The sequence below is a fragment of the Pezoporus occidentalis genome, unplaced genomic scaffold, assembly GCF_034315485.1.
Source record: "Pezoporus occidentalis ecotype Australia unplaced genomic scaffold, CSIRO_AGI_Poc_V1 ctg3, whole genome shotgun sequence".
NCBI lineage: Eukaryota > Metazoa > Chordata > Aves > Psittaciformes > Psittacidae > Pezoporus > Pezoporus occidentalis.
In genome coordinates this window covers 13,021,397-13,044,488 of record NW_026914940.1, presented here as the reverse complement: position 1 = coordinate 13,044,488, position 23,092 = coordinate 13,021,397, and the positions used below count along the sequence as shown (strand labels likewise).

The window sequence follows — 23,092 nt, the reverse complement described above, 5'->3', positions numbered from 1 at the left end:
CACACACCCTGCCATGATCACTTTACCCCTCAGTGTAAATATGTCCTATGAAATAAACAAACAATAAAACCAGTCTCCTTAGCTATTTCCTTCCTTATGTGGGCATATGAACCTGATAAAAGTGCTACTTTCGATTTCTGTTTTTACAGCTGGCTTGCTTTTATTCTCAAGATTCCCTAGTGCAATGATCCCACCATCGCCTACTATCATCTACTACACGAGATACCCAAGTCAGTAGTGGCCTGAGAAAGATGCACGTTTGGAACCCAGCAATTGTTTTATTCCGTAGATGAGCATACGGGAAGGTTTTGAGCCTGCAGCTGGTCTAGACAGATAACTGACCACATCCCCCAGGGCAGAAAAGAAAGCAATGGTGACATTAAGCAGGTTTGAAGATAAAGGGGAAATCTGGGGGAGGAGGTTTTACACTTGGAGAGAGGCAGACTGGTACCTCACATCAGAAGTGTTTGATTCCAGGTGAACTGGAGGATATCTCCCATCTGTGTGGCATCAGCAGAGACGTGCCTGTTTCACAAAGAGGAAACAGGAGGTTTTTTTGAGGTTAAATAGCTCATCTGCTGCAAAGAAGGGTAAATTTCAAAAGCTCTACCAAGCAATAGAAAATACCTTGCCAAGCCACAAAGTTGCAGGACTAAAGTAAAATGGGTAAACTGGCTCATTACATCAGGTCAGGCCTCAGGGTTGTACTGGAGCTGAAATTCTCCAATCACTCACTGTCTCAGCCATTGGCTTGTACTTGTGCGTAAGCTTGACATGAGCCAGCTGGCCCTTCAGACAGAAACCCACAAACAAGGAGAAATGGGGACTGATCCCAATCTGAGCTCCATCCACAACCACTTCCAGCCATGCAGAACACCCAGCAGAACCAGTTGGCATATACAGTGATAATGGTCAAGGGAATAGTAGTAATTCTGCTAAGCTCTGCATTTAGAGCAAGCACACTGAAGATTTAGTGGTTGTCTAGCTCTTCTCTTCTTTGTCTTTTGAGGACACGGTTTTAGAATCACTTACTCTTCCTCATTCCCTATATAATTTTTGGTGCCCAGCTGGAGACTCCTCTAAGGACCCTGCTCTTCTAACAGTGCATACCCAGCACTCTCTGAAAGTCACATCTTTTTAAAAGGTATCACAAATGAGCAGTTGTCTTTGAAAACCTTGCCTGAGACTGTAAGCTCTTGGAACAAAGACCGCCCTTTGCAGGGGTTCCTACGCTCACCAACACAACGGTGTGCAGATCTAATCTCACATGACATTTTCAAGAAGCTGCTGTAGAAAGACAACAGTTATTTCAAAGTCAGAGATGTATTTTATTTTTGAGCACCTGTGCTGTGTGATGCTTTTCTAACTGGAAAAGGCACACATTTTTCATTCATTTTAAACATGTTAATTCAGCTCAACCTAGTGCTATTACCTACGTGTCACATTTTCATAATTGAGGCACTCTGATAAAGAAAACAAGCATTTATTATCTTTGCTAACAGCTGTTCCTTGAAGGCCAGTGAAAACCTGCATGCAGCTACATTTACTAGTATTTTTTCTGTGTCAGAAAGGCCACACTTCATGCTTCTCATGGCACTTGAGACTTGATAATACACTGTACAATACTGCAGACTTGTTGCATCTTGCTACTTGCTAGTTAGAGATATCGCTACCTTTGAAGAATTTTGTACACTGGCAAAAGGAAATGGCTGGCAGCCCACTTGTAGGTTTACCTCTTTATTTAATGTGCATTGAATCCTCATCACTGAGCTATGAGAGCATGAGCTGTGTCTGTGAGGCTCATGGAAGCTCATGTAAAAAGAAACTACTTGGGGAGCTGCTGATCCTGGTCAGTCACCATGGTGGAAGGAGGAAGGAGGATTAGCAGGGGCTGGGAAATGCTGGCCAGCATTGGCAGGGACAGGAATAATTTGTCCCATGTCAGATGAGACGGAAGCTGTATCAAGAGTTTGTTTTCCCTCTGTCGTAAATCCATCGCATTACTGTTGTGGGTGGAGAGCAACACCAGTTCTTTTGACCTCCATGGAAATGCACCTATAGCTGCATATCCTCATTACCTAACATGTTGCTGATAAACAGAGTCAACAGTGCCAGAGATCCAAGGTTACCTCAGACGTTGGCACACTTGTACGTAGCTGGAGCCAGCGGGAAAGAGGTGGCAAAGCAACACTCACCAGCCTGCTCCATCCACCTCGGAGCAGCCCCACTCTTACAGGCAACGAGTCAAGCCTCAGGGCTGCACAAAGACAGCAAGCTGCCTCGCTGCGAATGTCACAGTCAGCAGCCTCTGGTAAGAAGTGACACATTAATCAATGGACTGAATGCAACACCCAGAGCTGAGAGAGAAAACAGAGAGGTGGATGGGTTTTGATAAGACTGCCAATTTTGTTTTGATTCCCAACCACTCATGTCTTGGTCTGGCTTGCCTGATTTCCCCCTCAGTGCTAAGACCTTGTAGCTGATACAGACTTGAAGGTGATCTAATGTTGTTTTCTAGATGCAGTGTTAATACAGTAGAAAAATACCAAAACTTTCCCTTCACCCCTACTTTTATTGAGGACATTTTTGTCATGAACTATGCAATCTAACCATGAAACAAGACTTTTTTTTGTTCAAATGATCAGGGACATTGATGTATCATCACAAGACTCCAGGAGCAGAGTCTTTAAAACAAATGGCAGCTGACACGTGAGTTGCTGTTTCTGTAGGGATGAATTCAGGGTTTCTTTTTTTGAAGACACTTCTTCTGGACAACTTTCTCCCATAACCAGGTACTCTAAATCCTCCTGGATATAGTTTTAATATCTGTTGATAGAATCACCATAAATATGCTACTGAATAAATATTCACATATGAGATCTGTGGAAGAGACTTCACATGCAGTAAACTCCTTGGTGTTATTTATGTACTGCTATACTCTCAGTGTGAGCGGCCCCAGATCCACACAAGGGCTGCTGGCAGCAGCTGGCATGCAGCTTGAGCACAGCCTGCTCAGGCACGGCGCTGTGCATGACGCTGCCTGGCGCACTCTGAGAGCCCTATTAAGCCACTGCCAGTACGTGGGTATGCGGGATCCTGGCTCGCTCGCAGATCCGCTGTCTAGATCGGTGGCAAAGCTCGTCTCAAGGAAGGCTTCAAAAGGATGCTTGGTACCTCAAGACAGATGATGAACATTCAACAAGGTCGGGCAAATCCTTTCCCCTATATTCTGACTCAAGATAAAGCTCACTTCTTGTGTGTGATGCTGGGCTCTATAGCCTGCATCAGGCAATTCTGAGATGAAACATTTCTGGGAGAATGGATGTCATGGCAGATGCTCTCAGCAGGTAACCTTCTGAGAAGCCAATTAGTCAGAGGTTATTGCAGCTGCTCTGTGGAACACAGTTGGTTCACACAGAATGGGTTGAAAATGTAGTTGTCCAAAATGTGTTTCACTAAGCTGTTCAATGCCTTCAATAGATTAGCCAAGAGTCTCTTCATGAGTCATGCACAACTCCAGACTTCCAACCAAAGCAAATCTCTCAGCAACTTTACTAGGTTAAACAAAATGAGGACACACATTGATTCTGTGTACAGATCATTTATGCAGGAATTCTGGTTCCTTGCTCCTTCCTTCACAAATCAGAGCTCGTGGTGGACAATTCTCTAAAGGGCTTGAGCTCACACTCCAGTCTGTTCTGAAAAATACCTTAAAAGCCTTTTAATGCCTTCTGAGCTCGAGTTCACAGTGTTAATCTGGAAACCTCAGGAAAAAAATCTGTCCTGAGAAAGTATGTCTTTTTTATGCCTCAGCCTAACCAGCAGCTGGAAATTTCACCAGCATATAAATCTAGTTCAAAAATCAGGCAAAATCCTGGGAGAGACTCTTTCAAAGTGGTTCATTCATCTCTACTCAAGATACATCCCACCACTTACCTGCTGTTGCAAACAGACAAAGAAAAGTGAAAACATGTCTGCATTTGAACAGAGGTAACAGATACTGATGATTTCCTTGAACGAACAAGCAGTTGGTTTGAAAAAGCGCACGCAACCACTTCCTCAGTGTTTATGGCTTCTTTCAAAGAATTCTGTCCACCAGCATCCTTCTCTAGAGACTCAAATTGTGTAGCACACAGAAAGGTTTAGAGGAATGCAGTGCTAAGGAGTCTGATAATCTCAGCTGGCGCTGTCTTAAACTGAAAATGCATATGTGATTGCTGACTTCATGCCTTATCATGCATATCTCTCACTGCTTGCCTGTGTTCTTGATCTCACAAGTCCTTTTGGGGTGCTCTGCAGGAAGTGAAGAAGCATATCACAGATGAATAGTCTTCCACACTCTGTGGCTCTAAATAGCCATTTGCACTACATCATCAGCCTTTGCATATCTATTGCTTTCAAGAGCCTGGGGTTTATTATGAAGCACCAGGAACTGTGCAAACTGAGTGAACTTAAGACGCAGTCTGAAGTGGTACCATCAGCATGCACACAAGGTGATTAAGCACACAGTCCCAGGTGGCCTGCAGTGCCTTTGTGGCTGCTCTGCTTGTCACCTGGAATTTGTTCTTGTGTTTACTTCTACAGATTCTGCAAGACACTTTCAAGCCTATCCTGTTCAGAAGATATGTAGCAGTATTTGGGAATTAATTCTGTCCATTATATCATCCTATTACTTGCTTTAGGATCTTCACTGAAATATGCATTAAATTAAGAAACATAATCAGATGAAACTAAAGACTTTATTAGAAAAATCAAAGTATTATAGCAAAAGAGTTTGGAAACTTTCTGGAGCTGCAACTCCCTCACTGCTTATGCAGAGCTTATGCAGGATTAATAGGTGGAACAAACCATCCACCTGTAGGGAGATATTCACTGTGAGGTTCCCTGAAATGAACGTTTCCATTCTATGAAGTGATTAACCAAGCAAAAAGGGCAATTATACCTCCTAAAGCCACCTGAAAGACTGCACATATGCAAACACATTTACCACAAAACAAAACAAAACCACATCATCAAGTCTACAAACTCAGCCCCCACCCTTCAAGTAGCTGAACAAGTAACTTTATTTAGCCCTCTGGATTAATGAATTAATACACACCCTTTGTCTGTATAATCACATCACATCAAAAAAGTTTTGCCCAGGACCCTTGCCTTGCTCTGAGCACCAAACAGGCAGAACGCAGAGAAAGAACATTTTGGTGCCATTTGGTATCGCTTTATCCTTGCAGCTCATCCTGTGGCCTACCACGTTTAATGCACAGTGTCCTACATCTGAAAAATAATGATTGCTATCCTCATGGACTCGGTGTCCAACCATTCTGTGAAAAGAAAATGCCTCAATTTGAAAAGACAAGAGTGAGAAGAGTGCATTACTTTAGAGCTCTTAGTTAGGCACAAAGATAGCTACAAGGCTGCACTTGGTGTCTGTCCAGCTCCTGGCTCCAATACCAAGAGCTTCAGGCTGTCAGAGTTCTGTGGGTCTCCTGAGGTAGGTGAAAACCCTATGGAGGAGTGAGAGTTTGGAATATGTACTCTGGGTCTGGAAGCTGCAGCTACAAGGAGGAGTACAACAGGACCATAAAGATGGCAAAGTGTGACCATCTATGCAGACTTCTCAATGAAGATCTGATTATACCTGGAAAATGTCTCTTACCGATTGCCATCTGGAGGCCAAATCAGTGCACCATCAATGCTAAAATCCAGCATGGTCCTCCATGGCCACTGGGTTGTCTGGAAAAAAAGCACTCACAATTTTATCCTCATCAATCTGGCTGTGACCAGGACAGGGAACTCTTCCCAGACATCCTCAGAAAGTTCTACAGAGAAATTAGCATGGTGTATACACCACTGCTGCTCTAAAAACCAAATCAGATCAAAGGCTCCAGTCTAATTCTCCCAGCTGCAGGACCAAGGCCAGGCAGAGCACTGCAGTGAGGGAAGCTTCTGTCTGAAGCAGAGGTTCTCTTCCACCCCACAACTGATGCTGTGACAAGGCAAGCAGCAGAGATTGCTCACCACTCTGCAAATCAAGCTTCATGTCTCTGTCTGGGCAGCTGGAAAATAGAACTACAGAGATCAAAATGAGTTACCATCTCTGAAGAGCTCCCTAGGTGATTATTAAGACTGTATCTTGATATATACCCACTAGAGACCCTAGATACCAGTAATGCTGCCTCTGCAGAAGGCCTTGATAAATGAAGGATGGGTTGATTGTATCAAACTGGTTCTTAAGTCAGGCGTGAAGTCCAAGGCCTGAAATGATATGGGTTGTATTGACCACAGAGCCAAGAGAAGAAGGCATTAATGAAAAGATGACAGGTATGAAACAAAGAATATCTAGCTAGTGTTCATAAAGATGATCAGTCATTCAAGTTTTTGGGGAGTAATAATGATCTTAGCATACAAACTCACTGTTCAGTTGCAAATTCTGCTTTACTCTGATTTGTCCCTTTTCCATTATTTCAGTTTGGAGTTTATCCAAAGCACCTGCACATCTTTCTGTCTCTTTTTGCATCACACACGTTCCTTAAAATACAATTGCACAGAAATGTATAAAACTTGCTTCAGACCACAGCAGCTCTTCAGTATGCTGCAGAGGTGGTGCTGTATTTGGTTGCTGCCATTCCCATACCAATAGTCTGTAATGTCCCCCTTTGTCCAAATTAACTGATATGGACCATGTCTGCAATGTGTTGCATGTGGGTCCTGTGGGACAGATTACAGTCCTGTAGGACCTGCTGGAGCACTCCACATTGCCCTGGCTGCCTGCAAAGCCAGTTTTCCTTCCAAGGGAAGCCTATGCCTGGGAAGATGCTACACTCCCTGTCACCCCCTCACACATAGTCATCACCAGTCAGGCTGGGCATCAGGGCTCAGGGAAGGGACATGCTCTCAGGTGCTGCAGTGGAGGCCTATCCACTGTAAATCAAGGACAGGACTTAGTGGCAGAAAATAACTTAATAATAGGTAGAAACTGACCTTTAAAAGTCAGAAAGAAGGGCATTGCCATACTTCAACAGAGGGGTTTGGGGATAAATGTCATATCAGGAAAAAGACTTTAATTTGTCATGGGGATTCTTTGATAGCAGAGCATACCAGTATGGACTGATGGATGCAAGAAAGAGAAATATGCAGCAGAGCTGCAACTCAGTGGTTAAGGTGAAGGCCTCAAAGTGGAACAGCATCAGAAAAAGCTATATACCCTATCTGCTTCCCACCTGGAAGCTTGTCTTTAAGGTTAGAGATGTAAATAAATAAACTTGCATGGACTTCTGAGATGATTCAATGGTACTTCTATGCATAGCTTGACTGAAGCTAGTGGGGTATTTCCATGCATAACCACAGACTGCAAAAGCAGATACATGCAAATCACAGCCAGAAGTGGGATAGGAGAATCCATCCCTGCCTGTGCTGAACTATGAGAAGTCCCTCTCCAGAGCACCAGCTCTGAAGCTTCTGTGGTGGTTGCACAGACAAGCTCATTTCACCCATCCTAGACAGGCAACCAGTTTACTCTGGTTATCCAGGCTTCTTTGACAAGCAGTGGAAAAGGACAGGGCCCTTAGAAGTGACCCACCTACTTACTTGTCACATTGGATAAATGATTCTTTGGCAGCTGCTCTCTTCACTGATTATCAGGAAAGCTGAATGGTGAGCTCAACGTAGGTACCCAGCAATTAAATGGCAAACAAGAGGTGACAGGAATTGGAACTTCATGCTTAATTTGATTGTTAAAAATTCCAATTAGCATGTGAAATGTAGGTACCGCAATGATCAGGATTAGCATGTTTAATGCTTACGTTTCTACCGATATCAAGAATGAGACAGATTCCAGTGAGGGATAAGAGGCCTAAATTCCTTTGAGGCCTTGGATATTGGAATTTGACAAGGAAATTACACACTAAATAATATTCTTAGAAATTCATACACACAACTGAGATAATGAGATGCTTCCTGCAAACAATCCACAAAGTACTGAAGTTTTTTAGCGGAATTATTTACTCAGCACTATTGGTATAATTTTTCAGCTGCATAATTTATTGTGTCCATGTTGCCAAATTGTTTCTATTTGCCACTGATTTGCTTTCCATTTCCACAAGCAATATATGAACCAATGGACGTTGCAGTAAAGGAATTCACATAGGTAAGTAAAACTAGAGCAAACAAAAATCATCCTTTGCTTATTATTAAACACCTTCCATATTTTAGCTATGGTTGGCAATTAGGGGGTAGGAATTTGTAACTGGAGAAGTTCTACCATTTTATCTTGGACCAAACAGTTTATTGCAACTCATGCGCAGCCAAACTTCTGTGCTTCTAAAATCAGGGCGAAACACCTAATGGGATGTGGTGTTTCTCTTCCAGTGCCAGGAAAGTATGGATCCCAATTCAGTTTCTGAGGCAGGCAGGCAGGAAGGAAGGAAGGAAGGAAGAATTTTTGCTACTGGAGCACGAAACAGCTTTTGGTTAGAAAGAAGATGGACAAGATTTTTTAAAAACCCAAGTGATTTGCACACCAAAGTCTCCTTAGAAGTCAATAAGGCTTTGATTTCCAAGTCACTTGTGAAAATGTTTTCTGATGATTCTTACAAGTCTTCTACTATTTATCCTAAACGAGTGCTGACACATCATTCAAAAGCAGACCTGGGGCTGCAACAAGTTCTGGTAACCCCTCGAGACATTTCTAAAGCCTCACCCACAAGAGATTTGAAGCTTCTGGCATGTCCATATGTCTGAAATCTTCAGTTTGCATCATGCATTTGTGTATTTAGGATAATGAAGGGTATGCCTCTGTGAACACATTACTGCGAGGTAACCGGCGTCTGGATATACAGCAGAACAGATGCTCTACTCTAACTGTCCATGTGTATGCACTTACCCCGTGGTAAATGCAAGGCAGCTCGGTGCATGGTCACTGAAAAAGAGGATGCAACACATCTTCAGCATTGACACTCAGTCTTCCAGTAGCCGCAATCAACTTGCTAAGGCAGCAACACCATCAGATTCGTTTTACAAGCCCAGCCACTATCACAGACTGCCCAATAATAAACACTGGCAGGACATTTTCTGCTCCTCCCTGTTTAGGCTGCACCAGGGTGAGTGCATCAGGAAGAAACGGATGCTGGCACTTGTTAGATAGGAGGTTAGATAGGAGTTTCTGTGCCTTGCTGAAGAGGCTATATTTAAATATTGTACTGATAAAATGTCTAAATGGAAAAAAAAATGAAGTGATGATATTGCAGAGACTGCAAAACTAAACAACAGCCTTGTCAGAAAAGCAGTGTGAGATGTTCAGGACCTGCCACTTAGTTCACTCCACTAATAAAGGGATTTGTCTCAAAGAAAATCCTAGATTTCAGCATTCTGGAGTTTGGTTGCAAAGGGTGGGAACCGAGAGATCTGTAAACGTGCTAAATATCAACTTCTTAATGATACTGTCATTCAGCTTCTACTTTCAGTTCTGAGACTACAAAGAGAAATGATCTCACCTCACTAGGGCGTAACTACAACATGCTGCTACAGCTCAGGCCCCCCTGTTTTTTACAGCTTTCTCTGGTTAGAGGCTCCTGTGAGATTAGTGTATCTGCAGCCCTAATGGAGCATCCTGGAGAAGTCTCTGTGATCACCATAGCACTGCCTGCCAACAAGAACTTTTGTCTCTAACCTCTTGGCCCAGATTCCAGATGAGAAATTCATTCTAATATCTCAGGAAATGACATCTCCTGATATCGTTGAAAGGTGTTTCTTCATTGCACATGGATGTTGTGCATTGCTATTACACAGACCAGGCCGCTCCAGTGAGCACTTCTAAATCCACTGCTATAAATCCATCCCAGATTTTCATCTTGCAGATTTTAATGGCTTTATGTATTTAAAAAAATAAATAAATAAAAGCAGCTTTCAAAAAAAGCCTTTTTGCTTCTGCTTCTAAGTCTTCAGAGTTTAACCAGTAAATAAACTGTGATGTACCTGGTTAAAAAGTAAGATTGTTGAAGCTGGTATATAAGAAAGGTGATCCAATAGTTCTGCCCTTCTCTCCTGGAAAGTGGAAAGCAAGTTTTCCTTTGTGGCGTAGCTTCCTATGATAAAGTATATGGTATATGCAGTGCTGAGATTGAGAACATTCTTACTTATACTCCACATGGTATTTTTGGAATATCTACCTCCTACTGGAGCATGCTCATTGTGTCCCCCTTCAGGATGCCTAATGGGAATCATTCTGTTCACCACCAAGCCAGCTTTCTCTTTGTACCTTCGTGCAATGGAAAGAGATTCCCCTTCTACCTCTGAGCTGAAGACCATGGCTCTGCTTCCAGCATGCACACAAGACTGGGAGCATGATTCCTTGTGATGAATCATGAAACTCTGGAGACAGAGGTGGTCCTCCAACTCTGCTTCCCTTCCTCCCCTGCCCTGCTGCTGGGCCAACCCTGCTGCACAGTACAATGGACCTGTGAAATAAACTCATGAGAAAAGCTAGACCAAAGCTTTAAACTTTTTCATTTCTCAGATCAGCTTTATCACTCCCCCATAGCTAGAGCAGTTCTGGCAGTGAGCGGGGAGGAACGCCGCGGGCAGCAGCAGGAGCCTCTTCAGCCATCTCTGCAATTGAAGTATTCATAATGTGGAGTCCTATCTTGTGTTTCCCCTAATGCTGACTATGGTCTCCCAAAGAACATTGATGTTTAACTCGATTTAGAAAGGTAATAAAGAATGAAGCCAGCAGTCTGCGAATGGATAGACTGTGCGGTAGATAACAGGCACAGCTAATTCTGGTTTTAAATAACAATAGGTGCAGCAGACCCACTGGCAACAGCCACAGCATTTCTCCACATTATGCATTCTCCAACTTTTCTTTTGCTACTGGAGGGCCCAACTCTGCAAACTATTTTTAGTAGTGTTACTTTGTCAGTGCCCAGCCATGAATTGGGGTCCCACTGTGCTATTCAAACACTTAACTAAAGGCTGGTTTCTACCCAAAGACTTTGAAATTCGGCTTACAAAAATCCCATGGGTTTAAATGGCAGGAAGAACTACATTAGCAGTACTTTCTTTTATGGTCTTTTATTACTTATTTTACTAAATATTATTTACTTCATTTGCAGCAATTGGAGTAGAATGATGAAAAAATTGTTTCCAAGCAAAAGACTGGAACAGCTCTGCAGTACTGCTGATGAAATAACAAACCATTTCAGTGAAAGAACCTATAAGCACTGAAGAGCCCAAAATGGCTTCTGCAGAGCCACAGCAGTATTGTATGCAAATATATAATTTAGTAGTTTTTATGTAACCTGGCTATTTTGCAATCACAGAAGTAGGGATTAGACAAATGGGGTATATGCCATTTGTAAAGAAAATACATAGGAAAAATATGCACTGCAGTTATAGTCCTGATATTTAAATTTAGATACTCAGTAAACACATTGTCAGCTAACAGCAAATTACTCAGTTTCATTAATGACACTGATTTGGAGTTAACGTAGAAGATACAGAAATGAAAGTCTATATATGTACATGCTCTTTTAAAACAAATTTTAATGAATGGTGATTATCTCGCTTTTATCAAGGGCTGTTCATTCAGGCGTGCTTTACAAACCAACTGCACAATTGCATACTCATTTGCCCATGAACAAAGAGTTCACCGTGTCTATCGCTAGACAGCCATCATCTCTGGTGTGACAACATGAGGTGCTTGTAAGCATGCACAACACTTTTAAACCACTTTTTGCCCAATAAATGCAAAATATAGACAGGTTCTCTGCCTAGGATCCAGACAGGCTATGTGTCTATAATAACTCTAGCTAAAATGCCATGTGAAACATATATATATATCACAAAGTCTATCAGTCATGACTACATATATAAAATAATCACAAGTGATTATGACTAAATACCTACTTTCTGCAGATCCAGCAACTCATCCATACCACCACGCTGAGATATCATTTGCAACGACCTTTAAAGAAAATGACCCCTATTCCCAGAGCAGACTGCCTGCAGGACAAGTGTCCAGGATACGAGCTCATGATTGAGTGGCTAATATCTCTGCACAACTTCAGTTCACTTGATCAGACATGAAAAACAGGTCTGAGACCCTGTTTTCTACCCCTTGTTTTGAGATTCTGCTTCCAAAACCTTTGAAGCAGCCTCTACAACGCCTGATAATGTTCTCCATTAAAGCCAAGGCAAAGGCGCAGCCTTCTATGCATCTGACAGCCAAAGCTTAATTAGATCTCTCCAAATGGTCTTTAAAATCTGTGGTAAGGATCTGGATCCATTTCAAAACCACACCAAATCATCTACCAAAGACCAGGACAGAAGTATCACTGATACCTGTTCCCCATCACACAACATTATCTACTTACATTATATATAACACATAAAACCCAAAGTCTAACTACCATGCTCGGCATTTCTGGTCTGCTGTACCAGCAAAGGTCTTGCAAATGAAAGAGTGGCCCAGATTCATCCAACTATTTTTAGACACCTACTGCTGATACCTACGGTTCCGCCTGCAGACTTCCTACACAGTGAGTGCAGAGCTGGTCCCTGCCTGCTGTCCCCAGCCCCAAACCTGATCACTCTCAGGAAGAGCCTTACTGCTGGCTACAGTGGGAACATGGAGAAACCTGGGATGTACCTGCAGGTAGACAGGGCCTCAAAATTTATCTAGTAATACATAAGAGCAAGGTTTTCATTGAGAGTAGTTCAGTTGGAATGATCATCTGGTCCAACTGTTCAACTGTCCAACTGCTTATCTCAGTTAACAAGTGAGAAAATGAACTGTGAGCTGTGCTGCATCTACTAAGATGTTGCATCTACTAAAGAGCTAAGGGGGAAAAAAAGGCTACAAAACTATTTTAGTTAGCCAAGGCTGAATGTATGGATCTGAATACACACAGGGAACAGATTTTTTGAGTAAGGAGGTGCCATTTTTACATACTGATGAGTAATAACACACTCTAAAAATGTTCTATAGAGTTTGTGAGAGACAGAATTAGTTTGGTAACTTTGCCTTTGGAAGATCATGGCAACCACTAGAAAGGTGAAAACCAGTCTCCCTGGGTCATTTGTATAGAGCTTTCTGATAGTAGCTTGGCTGGTGCTCACTCCTCTGCATGGCAGCAGAATTACTGATTTTGCTGGGAACATCCAAGACTCCTTTCTTAATACCAAGTTATGACAAATCACTGTTAGTTCCAGTGCTTGCTATAAATTTTGTTAAAATCTTTATTTGATATTTTAAGGACCAGACAAAGGATTTGGAGGACTGAAATGGAAATTGTGCCCTGTTGACCATTTCTCTTGTTAATTCCAATACAGGTGCTTTGATTCTTCAACCTCTCCTTTCCCTAAATAAAAACCTGTGAAGGTCTGATACCAGCAATTTGCCAGCTGTAAAATGTCCTTCTGTGACTGCACAGCAAATCACCTCAGCCTTTTTTGACTGGTGCTAATGGAGCTTTCACCACCCAGAAGCACATCCATCCTAATGGGTAGCAGCTTCCAATCCTTTTAGTCTTTGGGACTTTATGGTCTTACCTCCCCAGCCCACAGAATTTTCTTAGTGTAAGAAGAGGCCAAAACTTATGCACAGAAATGTATAGATACACTATGATTGAGGAATTAATGACTTTTCCAGCACCTAAAAGCATGACCTGTAACCCTGCTGCATCAGGGGTTAGGCAGTAGCTGGTTTCTAGTGTCATCAGACACCCTTTCCCTGTGTTACATTTTTGGAACAGTCTGCAAACTTTCAGCCATTTAATATCGAACGTGAAATCAAAATATATAAGTAGCCAGGCTCTCACTCCAACAGAAACATTAAATTCAATTTGAAGGTAGGATATGTAGATGGGAAAAGATCCTATTTGTACCTTTAAATGAAGGGCTTGTTTTTGAGGTTTATTCCCCCAAATCTGCCCCATGAGGATGAATCAGGAAAACACCTCTATCTATCTATCTATCTATCTATCTATCTATCTATCTATCTATCTATCTATCTATCTATCTATCTATCTAATCTATCTCTCTATCTATCTATCTAATCTATCTCTCTTATCAGATATTTGTCTTATCTGTCTGTGTTGGCACTGATTACTGCATACACCCACACTGTCAGCAGTTCCAAACAAAAACATTCTTCACTATTCCAGTTCATCCTTTGTGTGTCACAATGTATACCAGACTTACCCCTCTAAGTCTGCATCTAAGCATGTCTTTTGTCTGTCCTTATTCTGAGTAACACTTCTGGGAAATCAGCTCTTTGATTCCAAGGTAAAACCAAAATGGTGATACTTCACCAGGGATGATTTATTTGACAACACACTTTCATCTCCATAACTAGTCCATGCAAGCCAAACTCTTGAAAAAAATACTTTGGTTATTACTATTGCACCTGAAACCTACTGCCAATTCTTGTGGGGTTTCTGCCATGGCTTTTTCTCCCTCTAAATAAGCCCGGCACAAAACAAAACAAAAACCCATCACAGACACCCACAGAATGATAGGGAAAAATAACTTCACTTCTGTTTTGCAGACACACTCAACTGTGGTAGTCTCTTTAGGTTCATGAAAAAGGAAGTGAGCAAAATAATTCTGGGTAACTACAAAGGAGAACAAGCATAAATGTGTGTGTATATATATATATACACATATATATATAAAGCTAACGATAAGAGAGTTCCATCATGTAAGTTATACCCTAAACACAAGCTAGCAGACAAATTAAGTGGATGCATGCTCTGTGTATACATTAATGTTGGTATTAGACCTCTAAAAAATAACTTCCCATTATGCACTCCTTAAGCAACTATATATTTGGTTGGCACTTGCATGCCAGTGGAAGGACTGAAACAGCCAATGATATGAATTGTTGTTAAACTCAATTTAAAACAATTAGATCTTTATGCTAGCTGAAATTCTTTACTATCCATAATCAGCTTTCAGCTCTAAAATCCAAGACACCAGGATACATACATAACTTACATTATTACACTGTAAGACTGTGGCTGTAGAAGAATATTAAGGAGCAACCCTTGCCAGAATAACACTAAATAATTCCTCTCTAGTTAAGACTAAAATTATGGCTAGGAGAAGAGTAGAGGCTTGCTAATTCACTGTAATGACTGGGAGATCCACAGCAAATTGCTGAATTTTGCAACTGAGAAACACATTAAAAAAGCAAGTATAATTTATCACAAAGTGCACTTTGCTCATTTATTTTGACAACTGTTGTTTAAATTATTTATGCCCTTTCATCATGTACTAGTAAATGTACTGTAGTGTGTTTTGTAAAAATAGTCATCAGTGAGATTAGAGTAACATAACATCCGCTATTACCCTTTGCTTGGAGGTGAGCAGAAACCAGCATTTTGTGCCTTGCCAATGCAAAACGGGGTTTCAGAAAAGGGCTGTGTTGGTGTTTCTTGGGCTTTGTTTTTTTGTTTAAGCAATGCTGAACCTACAGCAGCTCTCAACTGTTTCAAACATCTGTATTGAAACCCAAGTGATAGGAACTGAGTGGTGTTACCTTGAAAATGAGCCACTTAATAAATGCCTTATTTAAAGGCTTAAAAATGTGATATTAGGATTCTCCCATGGAAATCTCCATCAGTGCCCATGAACAACGCTCTGAACCTGAACACAAAGTCAGTAGGACCTTTGCTTGAACAGGCTGATGGACATTACTGAGTACCTACTGCTTCAAATTGATGCATCTTCGTTAAAGGAAGAGAAATTTTGCCTTCTCTTTGTTCCTATTTCAGGTCTATCTGGAAGAACAAAGCAGAAAGCCACACCTTCCTCTCCTGAGCTGTGGTTTGACTTTACAGACTTGGATTGCGGGCATGATATTGAGGTGAATAAGTGCAAATGAGAAAGGAGAAATGTTAAAGCAGATTTGGCTCTAGTTATTCCTGGAATCAAGTTATGTCAAGACTATGAAACACTCAGGGTGTTGGCTGGAGTTGCATCACAGTCAACCTACGCTGATGAACACCATGTACTTAGGAAACAAGGCAGTTGGGCATCTCATGAGGATTAGCGCAGCAGACTTGCCAGTGCATGTGCTTCCATCCGTTCTATCAAGTATTGCAGCTCTGAAGAAGGAAGAAAAAAAAAACCCAGAACCCAGCTCCCCACCTCCCCATTAAAAGAGTAGCTATTGTGAAAGATGTTGGACTGACAGCCTGAATTAAGGATGTGAGGGGTTTTGCATTGGTAGCTAAGTAAGGTACCTTACAGGAGATCTTTGGAAGGAAGCTGGAGGGCTTCTGGGGTCCTCCTTCCTCCATTACATACAGAAATCAGATCAACCACAGTCCGACCTTACAAATGCATTCACTTCACCTAATTTATACCTTGATTAATGATGTTTATTAATTGCCTTTAATTACATTAGGTCCCTGAATTAATGATGGTGCTGCTCAATTAGAAGCGCGGTTATGCTTGGTATCTGTGCCTCAGCAGATGCTATGAATCCAGGCCCTACAGTATTACCTTCTCACTTAGACACTCATGACTGAAGGTACTGAATATCCTTTCTGCATATTCAAGGCTGAAAAAATGGCCTTGAAAATGCCCATTGTGAAATCAAAGTTATTCTCTCCTGAACCTAATAATTAGCGAGTGAGCTTTAAGATGTGTTTGGGTCTCTAAAATCCCCCCAGCCAACTGCAAGGGAGAAGCCAGCCTCTCCACAGGACAGAGGGAAATTCTGGGCTCCAGGAAAGCTTAATACTTAATTCAAGGGGTGAGTGCTTTCTTAAAGCAGAGTCATTAAAGCTGTAATTAGGGGAAGGGGGGGAGAGGAAAAGTGGTGAAAAAGATTTACTGATAATCTCACCAGTCATGTGCATCAGCTTCCTGTCTGCTGACTCACCTTTAGCTGTTTAAACATGTTTCCTTCCATTTTTAACTTGTTGTTTTGGGGTTTGTTTTTTTGTATTTCTTTTTAATTGGTACAAACTTGTCTGCTTTATCTGGTAAGATGCAAAGTCACATAGGCCTTCATCCTGCTAATTTTTTCCTCCCATTTTCTTCTGCCTCCCTGGATTTTTCGTCCCTGGAAACTTAACCAGTTTCCTCTCGGATGTAGCCTGTCTGTAGGGCACCCGCAGGCAGATGAAGCAAGTCTGTTCCATGCACTGCAAATGTTACAGCTCATCCAGCACGATGTTTTTGTCTGGAAAGACACTTTCAGATGCACAGGTTTCCAAGCAGGAGAGTTAAATTTAACAGCACGGTATCTTCACTGCCAGGGGATGGGTGCAGCAAAGCCCGTGGTATAGACCAGTCACATTTCCAGTCAAACTGAGAGCAGCCTCATGAATGTTCTGCTCAGACTTAACTCACATTTCTGTACCATTTACAGTAAAAGCCATAGTTAATCCTTCCCCTGCCTCTTCCTCTGTTCTCTTCATATGTGCAAATAAAGGCAATTCAGTGACTGCCTTTTACAGAACTTACTCCTCTTTTGAATGGGATGAGACAGTTGCGGATGCCTCAGTCTTTTGCTTCCCAGATGGGACTCCTCCTCTAGGAGCAGGAGGACCTGCACAAGCCTGAGTCTTCTCAAGGCAGGGCTGAAGACAGGGCTGTTACTAATGGAAGCATTTGGACCATGCTGTTAGATTAGTCTTGGGCTGTGGACTGATCTTTTTCTCCAGATATAGCCAGGAACTCTGAAAGATGAGCAGTTTTGTAGCCCTCAGAAATACCCACACTCTGGAAGTGTGGGTCCTGCGTGATGCCTGGAAGCCTGCTGACCACAGTTAGTCTTGTCTTAGTTGCCTCTCACCAGCCTCTCACAACAACCCTGGCTCCTGGAGGCTGCAGCCACTTTCTAAATCCCTGCCTTAAGCCATAGATCTACCGCATTGACACTTCTAGAGCTTGTGTGTAGAGGAGGCATTGCTTTTCTAACTCCTGGCTGGATCTCTTTAAGATCAGGGTAAGATCACAGCACAGTGTCTCTAAAACAGCCCAGGAGTAAAAACGAAGACACCACCAGCTACCATTAGCTAAACCAGGACTGCAGTGGTAGTTTTGTGCACATAACACTGCAAATTATTAAACACTTCAGCTATAAATAATAATAAACTCACAGAAGCAAATCGTCTTAATGTCTGCAAAACTCAATTTTAAATTTTAGGTGCAGTTCTCTAGTTAAATTACAAAGCACTAAACCTAAAATTAACTTGCTCTGGGCAATCTTAAAATAGTAGATTGCTGGATCTAAGCTTATGGGTGTTCTCAGTTAAATGCTTCTGAAGAAATATAAAAGTGGTTTATTACATCTATAATTACAGCAAAACTTTGCCCTGTACTTTTCTTTCCTGGCTGGAGGAGACGAGTTTGGATGTATCATGTGAAACCGAGCACTGAATATCAAAAGGACAGGGATCCTGACTGCATCTGAGCTATCAAAGCTCTTGCGATAAACCTGATATGGCTTTATGCAGGATCATGCAAGTTTGTCTCTTCTTCTGCAAGACTACTTATAGGTGTGTACAAACAGACACACATATGCATTTGTATATATATGTGCTTATGTGAACACACACATTTACATACATACAGGTCATTAATCCTGAAGAAAAGGAACTTTCAGGGCACATTTAAAAATAGATGCTCACACACACAATTACTTTTCAAAGTATTCTCCTTTTCCCATGTTTCTACCCTCATTTTGTCCATCAATAGTTTCATTTTCGTATAAAATTTGAGACCCTGATCTTGATGATAAAATTCCATCCCAGATGATAAAATACACTGCCAGAGAGCACGGGATATTGGCAATATTGTCAGTCTGGGCAGAAGACGAGAGTCAGATTCCCCTCCAGAAAGCCATGAGGCTGGGTGAAAAATCAATAGGAGGGATTGATCTGCTTTCTGATTTTTCAGTTGTTAAGAGTCACATTTCCAAGCTGTTCTCTCTGGACCATGAAGGGGCAGAAACTTCTTTTTCACTGCTTAATGAAAGCTGAAAACTCATAATTTCACATGCCTTAAGAAGCAGTAGCTTGTAGAGAAACACCAACTACTGTCACAGTCATGATAAACCATATGATTGGCCACAGTTTTAAGATTTTGAGGGTTGAAATGCTACCTCTGGCAGCAAGTCATGCAGACAGACTTTTAAGCAAGGCATGAGCTGTAGAAAAGCCTGGAAAATCGTTTTATCATAAGAGAAAAGCCAGACTGTGGCTATTCTGTAAAGAACTCAAATGCAGCGTGGATATTCTGTAAACTTCTGCAGTGACTGCAGCAATCACAGTTTATTTTTAAATTCACCTGCTTTAACCCAGTACAAGTAGAAATATTTTCAGTTCGAAGATTCTTCTTGGAGGAAGTAATGCAGCTGATATCCTGTGCTCTTCCATGGAATCAGATGTCGTTCCTTGTTCTTGATTGCATTTGCTTCTGTATTGCAACATTTTATGATTAAGTCAGTAAACTTAACAATATTTAAACTGCTGTTCTGATTAGAGAGCTTAAAATATGTGGAGAGTGGTGGGGTTACTTTCAAAAGCTCTTGGCTTAATTTTTCTTCCAGTGTATTAAATGAAAACAACCGATTCAGAGAAGCAGCATAGCAATTCTGGATATTGAGACCTACAACAATTCAAAGCCTCCTATAATTCTATTTGTCCTCTAGGGCTTTTTCTATTGCTTTTTTTGAACTTTTTCAAACTTCCTCTCAAAAGTGGTCAATTTGTACTAAAGATTTGCAATATGGGAATAGAAAAAGCCATTCCCACAATTATGCAATGCAAAATTTACTGAAAATGTCAATACACTTCAAAGATCAGCAGACATTTCTGTGAACAGAAGTTACTTTTGCGGTCAATATTGATGAGTGGTCAGCTCTGGAGAAGTACTCTGTTTCTCTTTCAGAGTATTTTAACATAGAAATCAAAACTTGAAATATTAAAAAGGAAGTAAAACAATACGAAGCAACACATGTAAAGACTTCCTTTTCAAATTATCACCTAGAGAATGAGTCATATGTTCATTTACAGCTAAGCCTGGATTAAGTTGCTAGCAGTGAATCTGAAAGCAGAAACATAAAACAGAACTACCATCCAAAGATAAACTTCCCATCCCAGAGAACAACCAAAAGGGTTTCACTATATATATCCTAGTTCTGGTAAGCAAACTGAATTAAGGAGACGATGTAATTTTAGAAAACATGAAAAACCTGATTATTAAAAACTCTTTGCTTAGACCTGTTTTATGATGATGCAAAGGCTCGCAGTTCTCTGCAATGCATCAGCAGCTTTTCATTACTGTATGCGCGAAAAAATGCATTCAATCACTTGTTCTACAAACTGCCATTTCGGGGAAGGTAAAAGACCAAAATGCATTCAGTACAGAAGTTCAGACTCATGCAATTCTCCATAGCCTGTGCCAGGGATGGCCAAATAAGTTCCAGCAATGTCTGAATCATTCTGATTTCAACCCAAGATAAATCTAAATTAGCCCCTGCTTTGCAGTGAGCGGAAATGAAGTTAAACTGCATGCTAAAACCCCATGCATTTTTAAAACTTGAAGAAAACACGAAGTTGTTCTTGCCTAGGGATTGTATGACTGTATAATTCAATCAAAAACTTGTGGGATAAGAAAAGCCTGATCTAAATATGAGGTTGCATCTTTGCATAAGAATATATGTATATTTTCCATTTCCTCATTATCCTTTGACAAAATGACACTGGGCAGCATTTTACAGGCACTGCAGGTGAGATCACAACCCATGTGCTGAACTCACTTGCACGAATTGCTCCCAGGGTTTCTTGTTTTCACCAGATGGTCTTAGGGTGGGATCGGTGGTGAGGACCAAACCTGCCTATTTCTGTGCTGATTCCCTCTGAAAGATGTGCTGACAGCAACCTGTGAACAACAGAGCTGTGAAGTTGTGCCTCCTGTGCATGAACTTGGTTTTTCACAGCGTCAGTCAACTGTCTGGGAAAGATAGCAAACCCGTATGCTCCCTGTCTCCTTCCCTGAGCCCCTTCCAAACAGTTGAAAACAAGTCCCAACTCCAGCCAGCATTTTTTGGAATATACATTATCATGCCAAGAAATCTGGATTCTTTGGGCTTAGTGTTACACTTCTGAACAACAGACAGAAACACTGGTCCTAGGACAGGCAATGGCACATGTGTTTTTATATTTACGGTAGCGTTGATGTATAAAGAGTTATCATGGATTTTGTTTAAAGGAGACCTAACACGAAAAACAACTGGCTTGTCAACACTGCGATGGACCTGATGTGTAATTCTGGGGGTTTGTAAACATAAGGTGACTTAAGAAAGAAATCTGATTTTACTGAAATTACTTGGGACAGGCAAAAGTAAACACTGGCTCATCGCGTTCCTCCACCATCCTCGGCTAACTTTGAACTAAGGAGAAGGCATACTGGGACTGTGAATGATTCCAAGCCATTTCATCATGAGAGCTTCCTTAAGTTACAGGCATTCCTTCCGTACGCTTTCAGATGACAAACTACTGAGTGCATTTGCACAGTCTGCAGAAGGGACCTCTCTTAGCCCTGTGTTTAACAACACCCTGCCAAGCAGTTTTCTTGGAGAGCAGATATTCTCCGGGAAAAGGAAGTTTAGCCCTACTATTATCTAACATCAATATTTAAATCTTCACTAGCATACAATGTCTTTGTATCTTAATAGCTCTAACAATAATGATCTTAAATCTTGAGCAGATGCTTATTCATAACCCTTTTGACTCCTTTTCTCATTTTTGTTAAGGTTTGTCCTCTACATCGCAATTCCATTCATCTGTTTTCAAACTTCAGTTAAGCTGAAAATACACAAAGTAAAACTTGCCTGCACTTGCTCAATACTATTTCACAGCTACGGTTAAGAACAATGAGAGGTCTTTCACTGTATGTACACCACCTTTGCTTGGACTGAACATGTCAGACTGCCTTCGAGCACTGGCTGTGAATGCCAGGAAAGCTGGATCATTGAGATTGCAGGTTTTGGAAAAGCTCCATTACATTTGGGCTTATCTGGCTATGAACGTGTATCTTTGAGGGGTTCTTCAAGATTTTGGACAGAAAAAGATTGCAGAAAAAGGATGCCAAAATTAGGTACCCAAACACTTTATATTTGCATCTAGAAATGACTCAACATGAACAAGGATGGATCAGCCCCACATACCACCCCATGGAATGACACCCACATATTTCCAGCACTTCCAGGCTTGAGCTTCTTAATCATAAACACACATCTCATTGTGAGAGCCAAACATTAGCAGTTCAGCAAACTAGCTCCTGGTCTGCCAGTCTAGAGAACAAGGTTTAACCATACCACGGGAAAGATGTGGATCCTTTAATTTTACTTAACATTCAATATGCTCTGTCCTCTTCTCCTTAGGACACAAACTTGAGCTCCAGTGAGTCTCACAACCTGTTTTTTTCAATGTCGTTGCTTTCATGAACTTCGGCAGAGGGAAGCACAAACTCCTGCCTCTGGGCAGGAATAACCCCAGGCACCAATACATGCCTTGGCCAAACATCTGCAAAGCAGCTTTGCAGAAAAGGCCCTGAGGTGCTGATGGACACCCACGTGAAAAAGAGCCAGCAATGTGACCTTGCAGCAATGAAGGCCAGCAGCCTCCTGGGCTGCATTAGGCAGCACATGGCCAGCAGGTCAAGAGAGGTGACCCTTCTCTGCTCCACCAGTGAGACACATCAGGGGTGCAGCATCCACTGCTGGGCTCCCTAGACCAAAAGAGAGATGGATTTACTGGAGAGAGTTCAGAAAAGGGCCAAGAGGATAATTAAGGGACTGGAGCTTCTGTCATATGAGGACAGGCTGAGAGCTGGGGTTGTTCAGCTCTGGAGAAGAGAAGGCTGAGAAGGATCTTGCGATAGTGGAAGTAGAGAAGATGGAGCTATGCTCCTTTACTCAGTGCCCTGTGACAGGTCAGAAGGCAATGGGCATGAATTTGACACACAGGAATTCCATTTAAACATGAGAAGAGGCTTTTGACTGTGATGGTGGTCAAACACTGGAACAGGTTGCCTGAAGTGGCTATGGAGTCAGTATGCTTGGAGGTATTCAAAACCT

General features: G+C 41.7%; 1 protein-coding gene across 5 annotated transcripts in view; it reads right to left on the bottom strand.

Moving 5' to 3' along the window:
• Window positions 1–23,092, bottom strand: part of SAMD12 (sterile alpha motif domain containing 12) — a 170,085-nt gene that overhangs the window by 10,775 nt on the left and 136,218 nt on the right. For 2 of the 5 annotated variants that reach the window (XM_062627126.1, XM_062627128.1), the window contains one exon: window positions 6,380–6,525. The exons of 2 other annotated variants lie outside the window; for them this stretch is intronic. In XM_062627126.1, coding sequence (XP_062483110.1) covers window positions 6,395–6,525 — 131 coding nt within the window. In that variant the 3' untranslated portion in view covers window positions 6,380–6,394. Of the gene's footprint in view, window positions 1–6,379; window positions 6,526–15,701; window positions 15,774–23,092 lie in introns of those variants that run through there. One more of the 5 variants, XM_062627127.1, reaches the window with a different exon arrangement.